The sequence below is a fragment of the Mirounga angustirostris genome, unplaced genomic scaffold (genome assembly GCF_029215605.1).
Source record: "Mirounga angustirostris isolate CCGP_5_RB_7025 unplaced genomic scaffold, mMirAng1.0.hap1 SCAF_8, whole genome shotgun sequence".
In the NCBI taxonomy this organism is placed as follows: Eukaryota; Metazoa; Chordata; class Mammalia; order Carnivora; family Phocidae; genus Mirounga; species Mirounga angustirostris.
The window spans coordinates 83,465,685-83,487,810 of record NW_026991716.1 but is presented as its reverse complement, the minus strand read 5'-3'; the positions used below and the strand labels follow the sequence as shown (position 1 = coordinate 83,487,810).

Sequence of the window (22,126 nt, the reverse complement as noted above, 5' to 3'; positions counted from 1 at the left end):
GGAGAGCATACCTTTTAAAGCACAACTGCAGGATATTTAATGCTTCTTTTGCTTCAGTATTGTGAATTTCAAGTAGAAATGATGTGGAGCATTTGTGAATTGGGTCACAGTGTCAAATGCTACAGGAGCCTGTAAAATTTGACTATCTCTAACATCTTAAATTAAATGCTAATGGGCATATCCATACAGCCTGATTTTCTGAATTCATCTCTGCTTGTCTCATTTTAAAAACCATGGACATGTTTCAAGGTGTCCTGACCCCAAAATGGACAGAGAAAAGGGAGGGAGTATGCAGAGGCAGTGAACATGCCAGAAATATTGAATCTCTAAAGAAACATTCACTTTATGTTTTATGGAACAGAAATATGCTCCTAAAATCCACATTCTAAAATCTTTACTTCCTTCACCTCAGGCAAAGCTTGCAAACTACCAGAAGTATGCCAATGACCCAAGTCCCCATCAATTAAATTGGAAATACTTGATTACTTGGTAAAGGATAAGGAATAGCCTCAAATATTTTTATTTGCAACAACAAAGCTGGGTAACACTTCTAAATCAATAATAGGGTGACATATACCTGCCTTGTTTTTTTTAAGGGGGCCATTAGCAAATCTAGTACCCCTCCCCATCCATGGTTAGATTCATAATTGATTTATTATAAGCTGGTCCTGAGGAAAGAGGCAGACTACTGAAGCTATTAGAAATGTCACTGGTGATTTCCTTTTCTTTCCAATTAAAGGTATTGTACTGTACACAGGGAAGTGAGTTTTTCATCTCAAGTACACAGTAGGGAGAAACAAACCTGAGAAAGTTGTGATTGTTTTCATTAAGTATGGTTAACACAAGCAGCATACATTAGTGCAAAAGAAGAACAAAGAAAATGTATTTCCTTTCACAGTGGGGGAAAAAACAAAGTGACAGAGCAATAAGATCTATAATAAGTTGATACATTTAATAAAATGGAAAAGGAAACATACAGACCTCTGTATTGAAAGAGCCAGTCTAGGACAGGCTTCTGTGTTTTTCTAAGGCCTCACTAAAGAAGAGGTTAAGTAGTCATATCTTTAAGAATATGTAAGGGAAACTGCAGCATTTTTTTTTTTGAAGCTAGTTTTATAGTAAGAAAATAGAAAATATTTCTTAAAAGATTTATGAGAAATTCACATAAAATTTAGAAATGCAAAGCAAATTTGGGAATGCATTAACAACAAATGAAAACTAAATGAATCAATGGAAGGAATGTAAGTTGGAAGAGAATATAAATTACATTGATTTTATTAACCCATTATTGTTTTGTTGCCCAAGTCAAGCACAGATCTGTTCCTTCTATTAGCAAAGGCTTATTTGTACCCAAGTTTGAAATTTCTTCAGCAAAACCAACAAGACATAGTCCTGGTGGTTGTTTTCTTAAATATTGAAATATATATTTAAACAAAAGATAAATGAAGTTTTTATCTAAATATATCTGTGTATACAAATGTTCACACTCATATCTAATGTTTATTTGGTATGTAAGACCAGCAATTTATTGGATCCATCCCATTTGTCCTCTTCGTTAATCCAATTCTTAACTTCATTCATTAATTATGGAGCACTTAAATCCTGACATGAGCTACGTTTCTTTAATGAAAATCAATGAATTGTCAATAATTGAGGCATTATCCTGAGAAGCCAAGACTATGGCTATCTCCCTGGTTATTGAGGACAGCAGAAGGAAAAATGGGCAGAATACAAATGAATTTAATTTAAATGCAAGGGAGAATTTTGTCAGAGCAGATGTTAAACAACTAGAGAAGATTATTGAAGAAAGCTGAGAAGTCCTCAAGATTTACTTAAAGGTGATTGCTTCTCCCACTTATATCAATGGATAAATAAGCCAGACAGAAAATCAATAAGGGAACAGTGTCTTTCAATGACACATTAAACCAGATGGACTTAACAGATATATATATACAAAACATTCCAACCCAAAACAGCAGAATATAAAGTATTTTCAAGTGCACATGGGACATTCCCCAAGAGAGATCACACGTTAGGCAACAAAACAAGTCTCAATAAATTTAAGAAGATTAAAACCATATCAAGTACCTTTTCTGACCATAAATGTACAAAACTAGAAATCAATTAGAAGAAGAAAAAATGGAAAAAACACAAACACATGAAGGCTAAACAACATGCTATTAAATGAACAAAAAATGGGCCAATGAAGAAATCAAAGAGGAAATGAAATAATACATGGAGACAAATGAAAATGAAAACACAATGGTCGAAAATCTTTGGGATGCAGCAAAAGCAGATCTAAGAGGGAAGTTTACAGTGATACAGGCGTACCTCAAGTAACAAAAAATTTCAAATAAACAACTTAACCTTACACCTAAAAGCACTAGAAAGATAAGAACAAACAAAGCCCAAGGTTAGTAGAAAGAGGAAAACAATAAAGTTCAGAGTGAAAGTAACTGAAACAGAAAATACAAAAACAACAGACAAGATCAGTGGAACCAGGAGATGGTTCTTCTAAAAGATAAACAAAACTGATAAACCTTTAGACTGACTCATCAAGAAGAGAAGAGAACTCAAAGAAATAAAATCAGAAATGAACATGGAGAAGTAACAACAAACATCACCAAATACAAAGAATTGAACAATTATGAAAAATTTTAAGATTTTATATATTTATATATAAATATATATAAATATATATTTATATATTTGAGACAGAGAGAGAGATAGCATGAGTGGGGGCTAGTGGCAGGAGGTAGTAAGAGGAAGAGGGAAAGAATCCCAAGCAGACCCTGTGTTGAGCATGGAGCCTAACGCAGGGCTCAATCTCAAAACCCTGAGATCATGACCTGAGCCAAAACCAAGAGTTGGAAGCTTAACCAACTGAGCCACCCAGGCACCCCATCTATGAAAAATTTTATGTCCACAAATTGAACAAACTAGAAAAAAACTGATAAATTCCTAGAAACATATAATCTTCCAAAACTGAATCCAGGAAGAAATGGAAAATCCAAACAGATAAATTACTAGTAATGAAATTGAACTGGTTATCAAAAACTCCCAACAAACAAAAGTCTAGGACCAGACAGCTTCACAGGTGAATTCTACCAAAGATTTAAAGAAGATTTAATACCTATTCTTCTCAAACTATTCCAAAAAATAGAAGAGGAAGGGAAGCTTCCAAATTCATTCTGTGAGGCTAGCATCACCCAAAACCAGATGAAAACACTACAAAAAAAATAAAACTACAGGCCAATATCCCTGATGAACATAGATGTAAAATTCCTCAACAAAAGATGAGCAAACTAAATCTAACAATACACTGGGATCATTCACCATAATCAAGTGGGATTTATTCCTGGGATGACAGCTCAATATCCACAAATCAATCAACATGATACATCACATTAACAAAACAAGAAATAAAAACTGTATGATCAGGACTTCTGAAGAAGATGGCAGAGCAGGAGGAACCTAAGCTCACCTTGTCTTGCAGATACAACTAGATAACAACCACCTCAGCATAAATAACACAAAATATGACCCTAAGATGGCAGAACAGACTCTCCACAACTAAATGTAGAGAAGAGGCTACATCAAAGAGGGTAAGAAGGGCAGAGGTGCAGTCAAGAGCTAAACGGACCTCTAGGACTGTCAGCAGCCCACAGAGGGGAAAGAAAAGACTCTCACACCAGGAAGCCTACACAGGGAAGATGAATCCCCATAGCATTTGTTTTTGAAAAGCAGAGGGGACAAAATTCACAAGATCTTACAATCAGAGGGGTTTAAAACCTGGAACTTTAAAAAATCAGCAGGCTTGTGGGCTGGGAGGGTGAGAGGAAACTGATTCCCCACCCTTAAAGAGAAAGCACAACAAACAGTCCCACATAGATACAGCATAGAAGCAGCAGTTTGAAAAACACCTGGGACATACAGGAGGGTAATTTGTTTATTAATCTCAGAGTGCATGCTGGAGGGACAGGGATCACTGGGAGATTTTTCCAGGAAGAAAATAGTTGGTGGGCACCATTTCCCTCCCCCACCCCAGCCTAGATATATGGACACCTGCTGGAACCAGCACAGCACCTAACTTGCTAAAAGCACCCACCCCGTGTTGTCTTGCAGACACACCCCCCACCAGCCAGGCCTCAGCTCCAGATCCCCTCCCACAGCAGAACCACACAAACCTTGCTAACACCACTTGACCTGCCCCTGAATGTGTCTCTGGGTCGATCTCCTCCATCCCTGGCCTGCCTTGGCAGAGGCAGCTGCAAGTCCCCTCTCACCAACACAAACCTTGCTGGCACCACACACCCCATCCCCACATTCTCCTGCAGTTCAGTGATACTACATCTCTGGCAAATACCTAGTCTGACTCAACTTAATCCAAAGGCGGCCCCACCCTGGTTCACTAACAATGCAAGGACCAAGCCCTGACCGCAATAGGCAAAGAGAGCCATTGCAGATGACTGGACGAAAGGCAAATGCAGCTCAACCACAAGAGCAGGGTATACACAATACACATTCAAGACACCCCTGACGTGCCATGTTCTGGTGAAGAGCAGACATTGCACTGCAGGGCACTACAGGACATGTTCTTCATAAGGCCACTACTTTCAAGAGCAGCAGATGTAGCTGACTTTTCTCACACAAAGAAACAGACACGAGAGTTACACAAAATGAGGAGACAGGAGAATATGTACAAAATGAAAGAACAGGACAAAATCACAGCAAAAGATATAAACAAAACAGAGATAAGTAATATGTCTGAGAGAATTTAAAGTAATGGTCCTAAAAATACTCACTTGACTAGAGAAAAAAGAAGAGGAGCTCAGTGAGACCCTTAACAAAGAGATAGGAAACAATAAAAAGAACCCATCAGAGATAAAGGACTTGATAACTGAAATTAAATGTATACTAGATGGAATAAATAGTACACTAGAGGAAGCAGAAGAACAGATCAGTGACCTAAAGGACTGAATAATGGAAAGCAATCAAGCTGAACAGGAGAGAAAAAAATAATAATAAATGAAAATAGACTTAGGCAACTAAGATACCATGAAGCATAATAACATTCATATTATAGGGATCCCAGAAGGAGAAGAGGGAGAAAAGGGGGCAGAGAATTTATTTGAAGAAATATTAGCTGAAAACTTCCTGAATCTGGGGAAGAAAAGAGAAATCCAGATCCAGGAGCCATAGAGAGCCCCCAACAAATTCAACCCAAGGAGGTACACACCAAGACACATAGTAATTAAAATGGCAGAAAGTAGTAATAAACAGAGAATTTTAAAAGCAGCAAGAGAAAAGAAAATGGTTACATACAAGGGAAATGCCACAGGGCTATCAGCTGATTTTTCAGCACAAACTTTGCAGGTCAGAAGGGAGTGGCATGATATATTCAGAGTGCTGAAGGGAAAAAACCCTGAAGGCAAGAATATTCTGTCCAGTAAGGCTATCATTCAGAATAGAAAGAGATATAAAGAGTTTCCCAGACAAACAAAAGTTAAAGGAACTCATGACTACTAAACCAGCCCTACAAGAAATGTGAAAGAGGACTTTTTGAGGGGAAAGGAAAGAGCATAAGTAAGAGTAAGAAAAGCAGGAAACACAAAAGCAGTAAAATTAAGTATATCTATAAAAATCAGTCAAGGAGGGGGTGCCTGGGTGGCTCAGTCTGTTAAGCCTCCGACTCTTGATTTCAGCTCAGGTCATGATTTCAGGGTCCTATCAGGGTCCCCACTCAGCAGGGAGTCTGTTTGTCTCCCTCTCCCTCTGCCCCTCCCGTCCCACTTGCACACACCCACTCTCTCTTTCAAATAAGTAAATAAATCTTTTAAAAAAATCAGTCAAGATGGGGCGCCTGGGTGGTACAGTTGGTTAACTGTCTGACTCTTGGTTTTGGCTCAGGTCCGATCTTAGGGTCCTGAGATCAAGCCCTGGGTCAGGCTCCCGGCTTGAGATGGAGTCTGCTTCACATTCTCTCTCCGTCTGCCCCTCCTGCTTGTGTTCTCTGTCTCTCTCTCTAAAATAAATAAATAAATCTTTTTAAAAAATCAGTCAAGGGATTCACAGAATAAAAGGATGTAAAGTATGACACCATATACATACCTAAAACATGGAGGGGGGCGGTAAAAAAAATACATTCAAACTTAAGTGACCATCAACTTAATATAGACTGCTGTATGCATAAGATGTTATATATGTACCTATAGTAACCACAAATCAAAAACCAGGGAGAGTTATGGAAAAAACAAAGAGAAAGGAATCCAAGTATATCACTAAAGAAAGTCAATGAACCATGAGAGAAGAGAGCAAGAAAAGATAGGAATAGAGAAGAACTATAAGCACAACCATAAAACAAGTCACAAAATGTCACTAAGTACATGCCTATCAATTATTACTTTGAATGTAAATGCACTAAACACTCTAATCAAAAGACACAGGGTGACAGAATGGATAAAAAAGCAAGACCCATCAATATGCAGCCTACAAAAGATTCATTTAAGACTTAAAGACACATGCAGATGGAAAGTAAAGGGATGGAAAAGCATTTATCATGCAAATGGAAGTAAAAAAGAAAGCCAGGGTAGCAATACTTACATCAGACAAAACAGACTTTCAAAAAAGACTGTATGTAATAAGAGACAAAGAAGGGCACTATATAATCATAAAGGGAATAATTCAATAAGAAGATATAACAATCATAAATATTTATGCACCCTACAGGGGAGCACCTAAATACATAAAGCAGCTAATAACAAACATAAGGGAAGTAATCAATAGTAATACAAAATAGTAGGGGACTTTGTAGTAATACAAAATAGTAAGCCCCACACTTACATCAATGGATAGATCATTCAAACATAAAATCAACAAGGAACAGTGGCTTTGAATGACACATTGGACCAGATGGATCCAACAGATACATTCAGAACATTCCACCATGAAACAGCAGAATACACATTCTTTTCTATTGCACATGGAACATCCTCTACAATAGATCACACATTAGGCCACAAAAAAAGTATCAACAAATTCAAAAAGACAAGTCATACCACACATCTTTTCTGATCCCAACACTATAAAACTAGAAATCAATCATGAGAAAAAAACTTGGAAAGAACACAAATACATGGAGGTTAAATAACATGATGCTAAACAATGAATGGGTCACCTAAGGCATCAAAGAGGAAATCCAAAAATACTTGGGAGATAAATGAAAATTGTAACACAATGGTCCAAAATCTTTGGGATATAGCAAAAGCTGTTCTAAGAGGGACATTTATAGTAACACAGACCTACCTCAAGAAGCAAGGAAAATCTCAAATAAGCAACCTAACTTTATACCTAAAGGAGCTAGAAAAAGATGACTAAAAAATTAAATAAATAAATAAATAAATAGCCAGTAGAAACAAGGAAATAACACAGACTAGAGCAGAAATAAATGAAACAGGAACTAAAACAAAACAAAAAAGAGCAAAAAAACCCACAGTAGAACAGATCAATGAAACCAGGAGCTGGTTTTTTGTAATGATTAAACCTTTAGCCAGACTCATCAAAAAGAAAAAAAAAGAGAGAGAGGACTCAAATCCAAAAATAAAAGAGGAAAAGTAACAACCAACAGTACAGAAATACAAAGCATTATAAGAGAATATTATGAAAAATTATATGCCAACAAATTGGACAACCTAGAAGAACTAGATAAATTCCTAGAATCATATAACTTCCCAAAACTGAATCAGGAAGAAATAGAATATTTGAACAGATGGATTACTAGCAGTGAAATTAAATCAGTAATCTGAAAACTCCCAAAAACAAAAGTCCAGACCAGACAGCTTCACAGGTGAATTCTACCAAACATTTAAAGAAGAGTTAATACCTATTCTCAAACTAAACTATTCCAAAAAATAGAAGAGGAAGGAAAGCCTCCAAATTCATTCTATGAGGCCAGTGTTACCCTGATACCAAAACCAGATAAAGACACAGGGCAGTATCTCTGATGAAACACAGACACAAAAATCCTCAACAAAAGATTAGCAAACCAAATCCAACAACACATTAAAAAAATAATTCACCACGATCAAGTGGGATTTATTCCTCGGATGCAAGAGTGGTTCAATATTCACAAATTTATCAACATGATACATCACATCAATAAGAGAAAGAATAAAAACCATATGATCATTTCAATAGATGCAGAAAAACCATTTAACAAAGTATATCATATTCATGATAAAAAACCCTAAACAAAGTAGGATTAGGTGGAACATACCTCAACATAGTAAAGGCCCATATAGGACAAACCCACAGCTAACATCATACTTAAAGGGATAAAAAATGAGAGAGCTTTTCCTCTAAGATTAGGAACAAGACATGGATGTCCACTCTCTCACTACTTTTATTCAACGTAGTACTGGAAGTCCTGGCCGCAGCAACCAGACCAGGAAAAAAAAAAATGAAAGGCATCCAAATTTGTAAGGAAAAAGTAAAATTTTCACTGTTTGCAAATGAAATCATACTATATACAGAAAATCCTAAAGACTCAACCAAAAAAAGCCTACTAAAACTGACAAATGAATACAGTGAAGTTACAGAACACAAAATCAATATATGAAAATTTGTTGAGTTTCTATACACTAATAAGTAGCAGAAAGAGAAATTAAGAAAACAATTCCATTTATAATTGTGCCAAAAAGAATAAAATACCTACAAATAATTTTTTAAATGTTTTATATATTTATTCATGAGAGTCAGAGAGAGAGAGAGAGAGGCAGAGGCAGAGGGAGAAGCAGGCTCCCCGCTGAGCAGGGAGCCTGATGCGGGACTTGATTCCAGGACCCTGGGATCATGACCTGAGCCGAAGGCAGACACTTAACCATCTGAGCCACCCAGGCACCCTACCTACAAATAAATTTAACCAAGAAAGTGAAAGACCTGTACTCTAAAAATTATAAAACATTGATGAAGGAGGGTCACCTAGGTGGCTCAGTTGATTAAGCGTCTACCTTCAGCTCAGGTCATGATCTCAGGGGTCCTGGGATCGAGCCCGGCATTGGGCTCCCTGCTCCGTGGGAAGTCTGCTGCTCCCTCTCCCTCTGCAGCTCCTCCTGCTTGTGCTCTCTCTCTCTCTCTCTCTCAGATAAACAAATGAAATCCTTAAAAAAAAATACAACTACCATACAATCCGGTAATTCCACTATGGGGTATTTATCCAGAATACAGAAACACTAATTCGAGAAGACTTATGCACCACTATATTTATTGCAGTATTATTTCCAACAGCAAAATTATGGAAGCAGCCCAAGTGTCCACTGATATATGAATGGATAAAGAAGATATCCATAACAGAATATTACTCAGCCATAAAAAAAAGAATGAGGTCTCGCCATGTGTGACAACATAAATGGACCTAGAGGGTATTATGTTAAGTAAAATAAGTCAGAAAAAGACAAATACTATATAATTTCACTTATGGGTGGAGCCTAAAAAAACAAAACAAATGAGCAAGCAAACAAAAAACACCAGAAAGAGAATCATAAATCCAGAGAACACACTACACTGGTGCTTGCCAGTGGGGAGGTAGGTAGGGGGATGGGTGAAATACATGAAAGGGATTAAGACATAGAGACTTAAAAAAAAAAAAAGTGATTGTGTCTTCTAAGTACAAACATCTCAAAGTTACTCTTAGTATTTAAATTATCTGATTTTCCTATTTTTCTTTGTCCTTGACATGGAAATTCAACAAGTGCCATTTGGGTTACAAAATGAGTATCCTCCACCTGAGAGAAGATGGAACTTTCTTCCCCAATAGGCAACCCTTTCAAAGGACAGGTTAGGTCTTTTCAAGAATTGGATTGGAAAATATAGGTTGATCATGTGATGTTGATAATTGCTGCCTCAGAGACTTCTTCTGTACCAGTGAAAAGGTAGCCATGAGGGGTGTACAGCAGTGTATGGTATGGATGAAATAAGACTGGCAATGAGTGGAATACTGCTGAAAATGGGTCATGGATACACAGAGTTCATTATACTAGCCTCTTTTTTCATAATCAAAAGGCTTTAAAAAAACTGAAGAAAATGTAAAGTAAAATAATAAGTACCCCCAAATAATCAGTAATAATGGGAGAGTAAGCAAGAATAAGGAATTTAGGTTGTCAGGTGTAACTACAATCCACAGATAATACAAGAACATTATTTTAGTCAATAACTTAAATCCCTTCCTTCCATGAACAGCATGGCTCCTACCTGGTATATATACCCATTGTTTTATACCCATCAAAATGGATTTCTTGGGTTTTTACTTTGCCTGCCCTGTCTTTGATGAAACATCTCCTAGTCAAGCAGCCCAGTATGATTTAAAAAAAAAAAAAAAAAAGTGAAGAACCTGGATAAACCACAAGGTGTGTAAAACAATCCATGAGTATCAAAAACGGACAATCTAAACAATAGAAGGTTTGGTATAGAAAAAGGATGTGATGGGCCATTAATTTCCACCTTATACTTTAATCACTCAGAAAGTCACAGAAAGGTCAATTACTTCCAATTAACATTGCTCTCTATAGAGCTGGTGCCCAATAAATGAATGTTAATTAGCTAACATGGCATCCTTGGTTCAGTGGTTCAATTATACATGGCCATGACTACCAAAGCTCGACTTTTAAATTTACGCCACAGCAAAAGTGTTTTTTTGATAAATCCAACATTATGAGGCATGTTCTACCTGATATCCAAAGAAGACCATCAGCCACATATCCAGCATGACATGAAAGGGATCGGTCAAAGGACTGCACAAAAGTCCATTTGTTCTTCTTGGGGCAATATCGCTCAACTGTAGGCAGAACCTGGCGCAGTTCATTTCTACCCCCAACCGCATAGAGGTATTCATCCATGGCACCCAGCACAAAATGCTCCCGGCAGTTTTTCATGGGTGCTATCTCGGCCCAGGAATTACTACGGGGGTCATAGCGACAGGCAGTCCTCACGGCACACGTCCGGCCACTAGCATGCTCAACTTCTCCGCCCGCTACAAACAGAAAGTCCCCCATGACTGCCACACAATGGTGGCTCCTTCCCACAGGCATGGGAGCCAGCTCACTCCAGTTGGCAATGGCAGCTATGAGAGCATTCTCCTGGTCAACGGGATTGAAGTACCGAAGTTCCTTGACTTTACAGACCTCACGCTTTTTCCCGCCAATGATATACAGAGTGTCTGACTGGAACCGCGGTTTGGTCCTGCGAGTTTGCCAAACGGGCTGCGCATAGATGCTCTGGTGGTATTCCAGGGCCTCATTGACAAGAGCTGTTGCAGTTTCACTTGCCTGGACGAGGGGGTGGGACAGGGCAACTGTATGCAGAGTATCCACGTCCATCAGGCCGAAGCGAATATACTGCAGGAGCTCATCCATGTACTGGTAATGGCAGTTGTGTTCCAACCACCTCACGGCTAGCTGAAACAGAGGGAGGGGGATGGGAGAATACAAAGGTAAGAAAGAGAGCCAGAGCAACGGTGTGCAGGCAGGTCACCTTGTATTCTTTCAGACACCTTATAATACATCTTTTTTTCTTACAAATAGTGTAACAGTAGAATATCTTGATACTCAGCTGAGGAATCTTTTTTTCCTGCATCCGCAGAGACACAAACGAACTCAAGTATTGTTGTAGAGGTCATGAGCAATGTTAAGCAACGCTGACAGAGACTTAAGGTAGCACTTGGAGTGAACAATAATCACTTTTCAAAGAATGAGAGTACTGTTGTGAAACAACCTGTTCCCTTGTTTCATGCCGAGGAGGCTTGGTACACCCCAGGAATATCAACGATGAGCAGTGTCGCCCCAGTACAAGCAATGCATGTCAACCCATGAGCCAAGATGCTGTATCAATACAAGGAACGTAAGAAAATATGTGATCATCTGAGACCACGGGGTGTACTTGAGAGAGAATCAATATGACACTAATAGAACGATTTAGAAAGAAAAAGGACTTTTTTCCCTGCCCCTCTGGTAGGCCTATCAGTCAGGAAGCAAGAGAAGAAAAAGAAAGATTGTAACCCATCAATTTTATTTTTATTTCCCAATTAGTTTTCATCTTGGAGACAGTTGTTGTTTGCACATGTAAGATGTTGGCAATTTGTTAGAGCCATTTTCACAGAAACAGGATACAGAGGAGATGATCTTTGTATTAGGGACACAATAGCAGGTTGTAATCTTAACCTTTTTGTTTAGGTTTAGACCTCTCTCAAGAAGGAAAGGAGAAAGAACTCTGGGCTAAAGACAAATAGAATTTCTAAAAACTACAGCAGGAGCACAAAGTCATGAATAGTAAAATTGTACAGTGATTTAGAAAATACCATCAACAAAAAAACAATTCATGTTACGGCACACGTGATAGAGTTTAATTAATGTGACTTAATATTTAAGTTTGGTGCAAACCTTCCTACATACCAACATGAAGTATATCTAATATCTCCAGTCAACATATACAATATAAATTATCCTTAGCAGCACCTATATTAAGCTAGATCTCCTAGACAATAAAAATGTGGATGTGAAGGAACTAGCATGAAAAGGTAAAGTAATAATTAGAATACTAAATAATTGTGTTGTGTTTTATTTGTGACCAATGGAATTGGGGTTCTGAGCTCCCCTTTTCAGCTAATATAGATCATTAGGGGAAAAGTCTACAGAGGGAGGGAGAAGGCAATGTCGTGCTCTTGGACCATTACTCTTAGGCAAACATGAGCTGGGTTTTCATCTGGATAAAAAGGATCACAAAACTCTCTGAAGCACTAGATGATTTCATTTGAGTTTCATACAGAGTTTCTGTATTCATTTGACAAATGGCTCCAAAAGGCAAGGCATATTTGGGGCTTTTCTTTTTAGCTTTCTGAATGAAGAGAATGTAGGAAATGAATTCACTTCCAATATATACTAAATTGTGTCTCTTAATGAATTACGTAGTGAAGAGAAATGAAAAAAAAAAAAAAATGCCAAGTAAGCCTACCATTGCCAAGGAGGCAGACACCATGGACAGCAGATGAGTGACACTCTCCAACTCTTTTTCTAGAAACTAGCATTAAAAAAAAAAATTAAATAGGATACCCACCTGATGAAAAAATGTTTCTGTGTATGGTCACCATGAGCAATAATCAAAGATATTGGAGAAGAAAAACGTCACTCATCAATCACCAGGTTTCTGCCAGAAGTAGAGTTCCCATAGGCAACATCCTGGTTTTTATCCACCCTAATTTTAGAAATTTCAAGGGATGGGGTTCCAATTATTTCCCTGGGGAGATAATTCAACAATTTAACAAATGATCTTCCATTCTTCGCCCACAGAGCTTTCAAAAGTTCCCAGGGATAAAGTCATCCCATTCAAGGTCATTTCTCATGCAGCAGGTAAAATTTTCTGAAACTTAATCTTCGATATTGCTCATAATTTAATTGAGTAGTTCCAGCTGATATTGCTTTGTCCTGTAACAAATTTCTCAGCATCCTTACTTCCTAATATTTCTGCATCTTTCATATGGACACTACAGGAAACAGCATAAGAGAAACATCAGATAAATATCCATGTCTCCATAGCCTCTTCTTATAGCAGAGGGCTGCCCATTTAATTATTTTTCTCTTTCCTCATAAATCAGTTCTTCCTATGTCATAATCAATCTTCTAGCCCATCTCTTAACACTCTCCAGTTTATTTTTGTTTTTCTGGCAAACAGTGGCACTTACTGCATGAAAAGCACACAGGCCACAACTAGGTTCTGCCTTTAAGAAAATCTCTAACAAATCAAACCAGCAATGGAACAGTGACCACTGTGATCTATCACTGATTAATTTCTGACTTTCTGTCTACTATTAGGCCTATGTCACATCTATCATGATGTTTTCCATGTTCAATTTCCCCAATACTACGCACTACAGAATGCTTTGTGCACACACATTTACTTCATATTCTCTGGGATAATTTTTATCTTATTTCTTGCCAGTATTTCTAATTTCTTGCAGATTTCATGTAATTTGCACACTTTTTATCATTTTAAGTATTTTCAGACTATGCAAGTCATTCACAGTTGTTGGGTTTATCTTTTCTCCAGATCAAAGGTAAATGTAATTTACAATTGTTCTGCCACCAACCTCAAAGCAATCTCAGCTAGAATTAGTGTGATTCATAGATTTAAATCCAGTGCTTCCCAAACCTAACATGCGCACAAATTAACTGGGGTTTCTGGTCAAGATGCAGATTCCGATTCAGTAAGTAGGGAGAGAAAGATAGGGAGTTTGCATTTCTAACAATCTAAAGATGATGCATATGCTGCTGGTCCATGGGCCACACTTTGAGTCAGAAGGCTCTAGACAGATTCCTAATCATGAAACAGTAAATCGCTGTCTTATTAGAATAAAGTCTGTAGTTTCAAAACTAAGGCTTAAATCAAATGAAGTCTAAGTAGGATGCTGTAGTAAAAATATAGGACACTTAAGACTTAGTATTAAAGGTAAAATAGTATATTTCCTATATGGTAAGATACAGGTAAGATCTTACTATGGGTAAAACAGCATATTTTGAGACCTTGGTTCTATAAGGTCTATGAATAGACCTATAAGGTCTATGAATAGATCTATAAGGTCTATGAATCAACAGCTGGTTCCAATAGCATATCATGAGTCATATAAACACTCTGTGCAGTTCTGCTTTCACAATAATAAATAAATGTTAAAGAGTACAACGACATGGATGGAGCCAGAGAGTATTATGCTAAGTGAAATAAGTCAGTGAGAAAGACAAATACCATACTATTTCACTCGTAAGTGGAATTTCAGAAACAAAACAAAAGAGCGAAAGGGAAAAGAAAAGAGAGAGAGACAAACCAAGAAACAGACTCTTAACTATAGAGAACAAACTGATGGTTACCAGAGGGGAGGTGGGTAGGGGGATGGGGAAAATAGGTGATGGGGATTAAGGAGTGCACTTGTTGCAATGAACACCGGGTATTGTACGGAATTGTTGAATCACTACATTGTACACCTGAAACTAATATTACACTGTATGTTAGCTAACTGGAATTTCAATAAAAACTTGAAAAAAAGAGTTACTGTACTCTGTTTTTACTTTCATAAAAATGTAAAAGAGAAAACCACTGAAAGAATGGATAACTTTTATTTATCCAAAAAAATGAAAGAAATGGCAAAGAAATTTCAAAACAATGAACTACCTCAAAATCATTTCTACACTGTGAACCCCACAAAGCCATGCTGAATTAAGGGCAAGGTGGTAGAGGAAATCCTGGGGCCCATTTAAGGGGTTTAGAGAATATTGTAAGCAGAAGGCTGATTCATCACTGGGTCCATCATGGAACCTAAAGACCACAATTAGCTTTGTAGTGTATTTTGGTGCTTGTGTTTGGAAACAATTATTCTGGGAACTGATTTTTTTTTTTTAAGATTTTATTTATTTATTTGAGAGAGAGAGACACAGCGAGAGAGGGAACACAAGCAGGGGGAGTGGGAGAGGGAGAAGCAGGCTCCCCGCAGAGCAGGGAGCCCGATGCGGGACTCGATCCCAGGACCCTGGGATCGTGACCTGAGCCGAAGGCAGACACTTAACCAACTGAGCCACCCAGGCGCCCCTGAAATCCCACTCTATCTTACTTATCCTGGCATACTGCTATCCCCATCACTCTAAGCTCTAGCATATTTTAATTGGGAGAAAAATGGAGCAATTAGCAAAAGTCTTATCTCCCACTTTTTTGGTAACAAAGCCAGCAAGAGTGGAAAAGAAATTAAGGATTCCATTTGGGAAGACACACAAAGGGTACCATTGGGCAAGATGTTTCCGAAACCATCTGAAATACAAGGGACTATCATCTCTAAAGACTACAGGAGATCTCCCAAGCACCTTCCCTGACCCAATCTAGTTCATCTGGCCCTGATGAAGAATCGTTCCTTCCTAAAAGGAGTATTTGCTACAGTTTATTCCAACTTCAATTCATCTCATCCTCAGATCCTTGATAAGAACAGTGGCTGCACAGAGTAGGCTATAAATATTTGTTGCATAAAGGGAAAATTATTTCCAACTGTTCTTAGGTATTTCTCATATTCCTCTTGAACAAACAGTATCAATTCCTTTATATATTTATCTACCTATCCCAGGTTTCAGTTTCCTGTTATCTCATCTTTGTGGCTTTCCTATAAAGTCCTTATAAGCTCTCAGAATGTCACATGGCAGCACATAGCATACTGAACTTACATATATAAGACCCTTGTTTTACTCTTTCACATGGTTGGTGTCAATCACCTCTACTTCAGATTCTTGGCAATGCAATGAATATCATAGTCTTTTAAGCCTCAAATAAATAATAAAATAGTAGGGCAAGAAAAAACGTTATAGAGTCCATTTGTTTCAAGCTTCTCAATTTTATGAACAGAAATAAAATCTAGACAAGTTATCTCTCTTACCTCAAGCCATGCAACCAATTAGTAGAGAAGCTGGAACTAAAACCCCAGTTTTTCAGACTCTTAACTATAGAGAACAAATGGAGGGCTGCTGGAGGGGAGGTGGGCGGGAAAATGGGTTAAATCAGTGATGGGGATTAAGGAGGGCACTTGTGATGAGCACCGGGTGTTGTATGTAAGTGATGGATCACTAAATTCTACGCTAGAAACTAATATTATACTGTATGTTAACTCCCTGGACTTTAAACAAAAACTTGAAACTCTAAATAAACAAATAATAAAAATAAACAAATAAATAAAAATTAAAGTTGAAGAAAAACTTTTAAAAACCCAGTTTTTAAATTATACAATGTGTTTTTCTATTGTACCACATCATTGTTATTTTCCCATCAGTAACTATTTTAAGACAGAATCCAGGCAAATGCAATTAAGACCAAACATAACTTCTATATACTCTAAATTAGAAAAACAAAGTCTGTTTTTAAAGTATCTTTTGCTTGAAGATAGGTGCACAATATTTTGCAATAAGCCTGACTTATGGATTACTTCAACATAAAAAACATATATTTATGCTTCTTAAAAATGCTTTTAATGCTCTTAAAGAGTGTGTAATTAAAGAACAAGTATTTAGGGTAAAAGGCATCCTTTGAGACTTGAATTATTGTTGTACTTTTTATGGGAATATATATTTAATTCTAGGTCATTCCTTGTTAACTAAACCTGGCTCAAAAGTATATAGAAGAGATAATCATTTCCCTTTAGTTTTCTCAGTGTATCCCAACTGATTATCATTCTATGGAGTAGAATATATGACATAGATATAATCCTAAATATCAGAGTATATAATCCAAAATTCTACAAATTTTGCTCTAATTCAATTAAAATATATAATTTACTCATGCATTTCAGAAATATATCAGTTATATGCACAAACATTACATTCCTAATATTGCAAATCCTGAAGTTGTGATCCAAATTCCTTTATTGCTCATGCTCAGACAGAAGCGGCTATTTTGAAATCTAAAATTCCTAATCCTTTGAAAGAAGCAGCTGTTTTTGAAGTCTTACTCTGCTTGTATATGTATGCCCATATGTATGTGTACTACTCAACATGACCCCCAAGTCATGTCAAAACAATAAGAAATCTTACACTCACAGATTTCCTGGAAAATATACAAATTCTAAAGTCATCCCAAATCCAAGAACACACATCAATGCACTCTTCCATACAAGTGCCTTTATGTCTTGCAAATGTATATAAAAGTGCCCTTTACAGAGGCAGTTTTCATCAGATGAGAGATCAAATCTTTTTAATCAACACTAACAAAAGATAAAACCTCTACCACATTGTCCAAAAGCAGTAACTATTTCTTTGTCTTGATTCACAAATATTCTTTTTCACTGAAAAGGGATGTTCTTATCACAGCACTTACCAGCCAGAGCTAAGTAAGCAAGGACTGATATTTTTGCCCACAGCCTTATTCTGCCCTCTTGGGCAAGGGTAACTATAATCATTCTCCTATTTAAAATTTTGGTGCAGACAGCTTGGCTGAAGGGGTAAACTGAGCCCCCCCCACACTTTTGCAGGAGCCCACGCTGTGAAGGCACAAGCGTCTATATCCTTGCCAGTCCTGTCATCCCACTGAGATAAGCCAGAGCACCAGCCTCCCCTCAGTGCCCGAGAGGCCATAGAAATTCCATACTTCTGCAAATTCAGAAAGGGACAAAGGAAGGGCACAGGGGCAAATCAACAATCAACTGACATTCCTGAACCTCTGCCAAAGAGCCAGCAGGTTCAAGAGTGCTTGGTCAACAAGGGGTGGGAAGCCATGGAAGCATCTTTTAATACACTGAGTGACAATGCATGGACAGTGTTTCCTCTCTAAGCGGAGTATGGAGCAAGCTCTCCATCTTCCAATCCATGTCTTCACAGACTATACATTACTTCACTACTTCACTACTATACATTACTTCACTACTTCACTACTATACATTACATTAAAGTACACTATTTATACATTATTTTATAATGCCTTAAATCCTAATAAACATAAACATAAAACTTGAGCAAGATAACCTTTTAATATTATGTACAATTTCTTTAGATCATAGGTGTGGACAGTTTCCCTAGTCTGAGTGAGCAGGTGTTGAGACTTAGCATGTTAAACTACATAGAAGCTCATTTCATTAACATGAGTCATGTGAAGTCCAAATAGTGACATATTAAACCAGAATAATGACTGCCAGAGAGAGGAAAGTTCATGTTAATAAATAAGTGCACCAAATTTTGTGGCCCTATTCTCTTCTTTGAGACCAAATGAAAAATTTCTGTTCGAAAAGACAACATTCCCATAAAATCCTAAAGCACCAGCAACTAGGGACATGGGACCAGGGCATTTTTCTCTACCAGAACAGTGAAAATGTTACCATGGAGGAATATTAAAAATTATAACAGCACTCACTTGAGTGCTATAATTAAAACTGTGTCAACATTTTTCTTGTAAAACAGATTTTTCCAAGGGAGGTTGCACATTAACCATTATAGCTGACTACAGACTTATATAAGACACACAGGCTATTTTTTCCTCTAAGAAGTATATTTCAATAGAATCAAATCTGATGAGGCCCCAGGTTCATATATTGTCAGAAAAAATTCCTGGCATATTATAAAAAGAATATTCAGCTTAGTACATATGATAATAACACATATTCTTTCATTGTTCATTTAAAACATTATGAAGTTGGAGACTAACAAATGCTCTTATTTTCATCTTCAGCGTAAGACATGTGCCTGGTAATACTCTGGTTTCTCTTCAAATTGTATAAATCTTTTGCCTTTTACTAAATATTACCATAAAGAGGAATAGTTATGAGTTTTTTTAGGGTTTTAAAAAATATATATGATGTATACAGCTTACTCTCAAATGGCTCATAAAAAGCTCTCGTGGTCTTTTTCTCCCCCATCCCACCCTCTCTCTCCCTCCTCTATCTTTCTGTCTTGATATGTGTGTGTGTAGACACACACACACACACACACACGTATAAAGAGATAGAGAGATACAGAGAACACATGATAAAGCAAATGAGGTAGTTTAAGAAATCAGCAAATCATATGGGTGTTTTTTGTACTAGTCTTATTCTTGCAACTTTTCTTTAAATTTGAAATTATTTGGAAATGAAAAATGGAGAAAACAGAAAAAAATTGTGCCTGGTAATCATCTTTATATATATTTTTACAAAATACGTATCACAGAGCATCAAAAGCAAGAGCCCTTGAGACCAAGGGTGTCTCCTTCCTATAGAGTAAAGCACATATGAAGGGAGGAATCACAACAAAAGCCACCCTGAGGCCTGTCACATGTAAGTTCCAGGTATTTAGGACAGCAAATAAAAAGTGACCTAAGTGTCCTTTGGTTCAGTCTTAGAACACAAGAGTATTTGTCACAAGGATTTTATAAGGGTTGTATATCAAAATGAAGAGAAAAAAAACGATGAAGTTAGGATACTGTGATGTCCTTTCCACCTGTGAGAACTGGCCACCGGTTTGAGCTGATCTTTGAAAACGTAATAGAAAGAACAGGACAAGTATGGCTGACAATGGAATAGTCATTTGTCTTCTCATCTGGTAAATAAGTGAGTTGATGAGAGTCTCTTCTACCTGGAGGATATATCACCTACAGATCCACCAACAGTAGTATTTTAAAACAGAATCCTCCAAACTTCCTATAGGTAGGAGAGGCAACCAAATTAGTCACTAGGTCTAGATTCCAAGCCCCAGATTTCCATAGCACACATAGTTTTTATAAATCTCTTTTTAGAAAAACAAAGTGATTTTTTTGGTCTACAATTCTATACTTCCAAAATATATGCATGAAGGTGAAAGTGTGTGCACCTAGGCCCACATGCAGACAATCAGGTTACATCACGGTCTTTTTCTCCCTGGAAACAACTTTGTTCAGAGCATATTATCTCACTTAATAGTTACTATCTCTTGTAAAAATAAAACAATCTCAGACAAAGAACACACATTTCAAATTTGTAAGACAACCGCTTCAAGGTACTATGTATTTAAAATCTCAGAATGAGGGGTGACTGGGTGACTCAGTCGGTGAAGCGTCTGCCTTGGGCTCAGGTCATGGTCCCAGGGTCCTGGTATCAAGCCCCACGTCAGGCTCCCCGCTCAGCCAGGAGTCTGCTTCTCCCTCTCCCTCTGCCTCTCCCTCCCGCTCATGCTCTCTCCCTCTCTCTCTCAAATAAATAAATATTTAAAAATAAATAAATAAAATATATGTCAATGCAAATATTTTGCAAACTAGTCACATACATTTTTACCTGAGGACTGTCTTGAAATATACCATCCCCATATCTAGGGCAGGGAAATAGATGGGAGAAATATCCCACAGGGCAATAAAGATAACCAACATCACCTGTACAAATGATGCTGCAGAAAATGGAACCTACTCTTGGTCTCCTCAAACATTAGCAAAATACAGGAACAATTAGAAATCATTTCTTATACTTGTCCTCCAGTGATCTGATACTGGTCTCTGAGACAAAAAATAATACTCATTTCCCTAATCCTTGATGGCATAGGAGATTTACTTGATGCTGGACTGATAACAATAAAATAAGTAAAATCTTAGTGTCTATATATTTATATATGACGTCCTTCTGAATATAAGGGACTTTGCATGTGGTCAGTGAGATATTAAGCTTATATTGTTAGAACAACACTGGAAAATGAAGGAAAGCCAACTTGGTCGACAGAATAAAACCCTGCTATATCCCATTGGCAACAGGGACTAGGTGCCAGTTATTTCCCAGCTATTGTATGCAATGAGGATGGGTTATCAGGGTGAAGTCAGCTAAAATGGCCAGGGAAACATGATGCTTTCTTCTACCACTAATTGGTATGTGCCCAGAGAGGTGAATGTGATCCAGTAAAACAGGAGGCTGGGCTTGATGCCAAAGACCTGTTTCTGCAACTTAACTTATTTGGGCATTTATGAAAAACACTAGCAATACTGAACCTCAGCTTCAGCATCCGTAAAACAAGGATGATATTAGTTACATCACAGGGGTCTCCAGCGGACTGAAAGAGATAACGTGACAATGCTTGGCAAACTATGATATTTAGACCATATACAGAATTAATATGATGGCAAGGTGCCACCAAGAGATGGAACTAATCCTCAATTCAATTATCCTTTTGAATTCGTGATAAAGGCAGTCCATTCAGACTATTTTTATAGAACACAATATTGTGCAATATCTGTCCGCATTTCAAGAAATTTCTGTAATTGAGAAGAAATGTACTACACGGTATTAAATACTTCACATGTTGTAAAGTGAGAATAAAAGTATGACAGATAATCTGTTGCAGATTATGAACTAGCCTTTATGATGAGCCTATTTTCACAAAAATGGGCTCAGTAATTCTAACTCAGTAATTTAAGGCCTGTGGCTTTGTTAAATCCCAAGTCAGAGTAGAATGAATGAATGGAAGAAAAAAAAGGAAGGAAGGAAGGGAGGAAGGAGAAAGAAAAAAAGAAAGGGAGAAAGAAAAGTGAGATATAGACTAAACCTAGTTGTTTCTGCATAACACTCAGTGTATATTCACTTTCTTCAGTTGGCTTCAGTCTCTCTTTAAAAATACTTTAATTCATGTCCATAAGT

At 37.4% G+C, this 22,126-nt stretch overlaps 1 protein-coding gene and 1 pseudogene across 1 annotated transcript in view; one reads left to right on the top strand and one right to left on the bottom strand.

Moving 5' to 3' along the window:
• KLHL32 (kelch like family member 32) overlaps positions 1-22,126 on the bottom strand; it is a 202,231-nt gene that overhangs the window by 57,908 nt on the left and 122,197 nt on the right. Inside the window, exon 5 of the mRNA XM_064597895.1 lies at positions 10,724-11,450. Coding sequence (XP_064453965.1) covers positions 10,724-11,450 — 727 coding nt within the window. The remainder of the gene's footprint in view (positions 1-10,723; positions 11,451-22,126) is intronic.
• On the top strand, positions 19,248-19,335 carry LOC123837993 (U5 spliceosomal RNA; annotated as a pseudogene).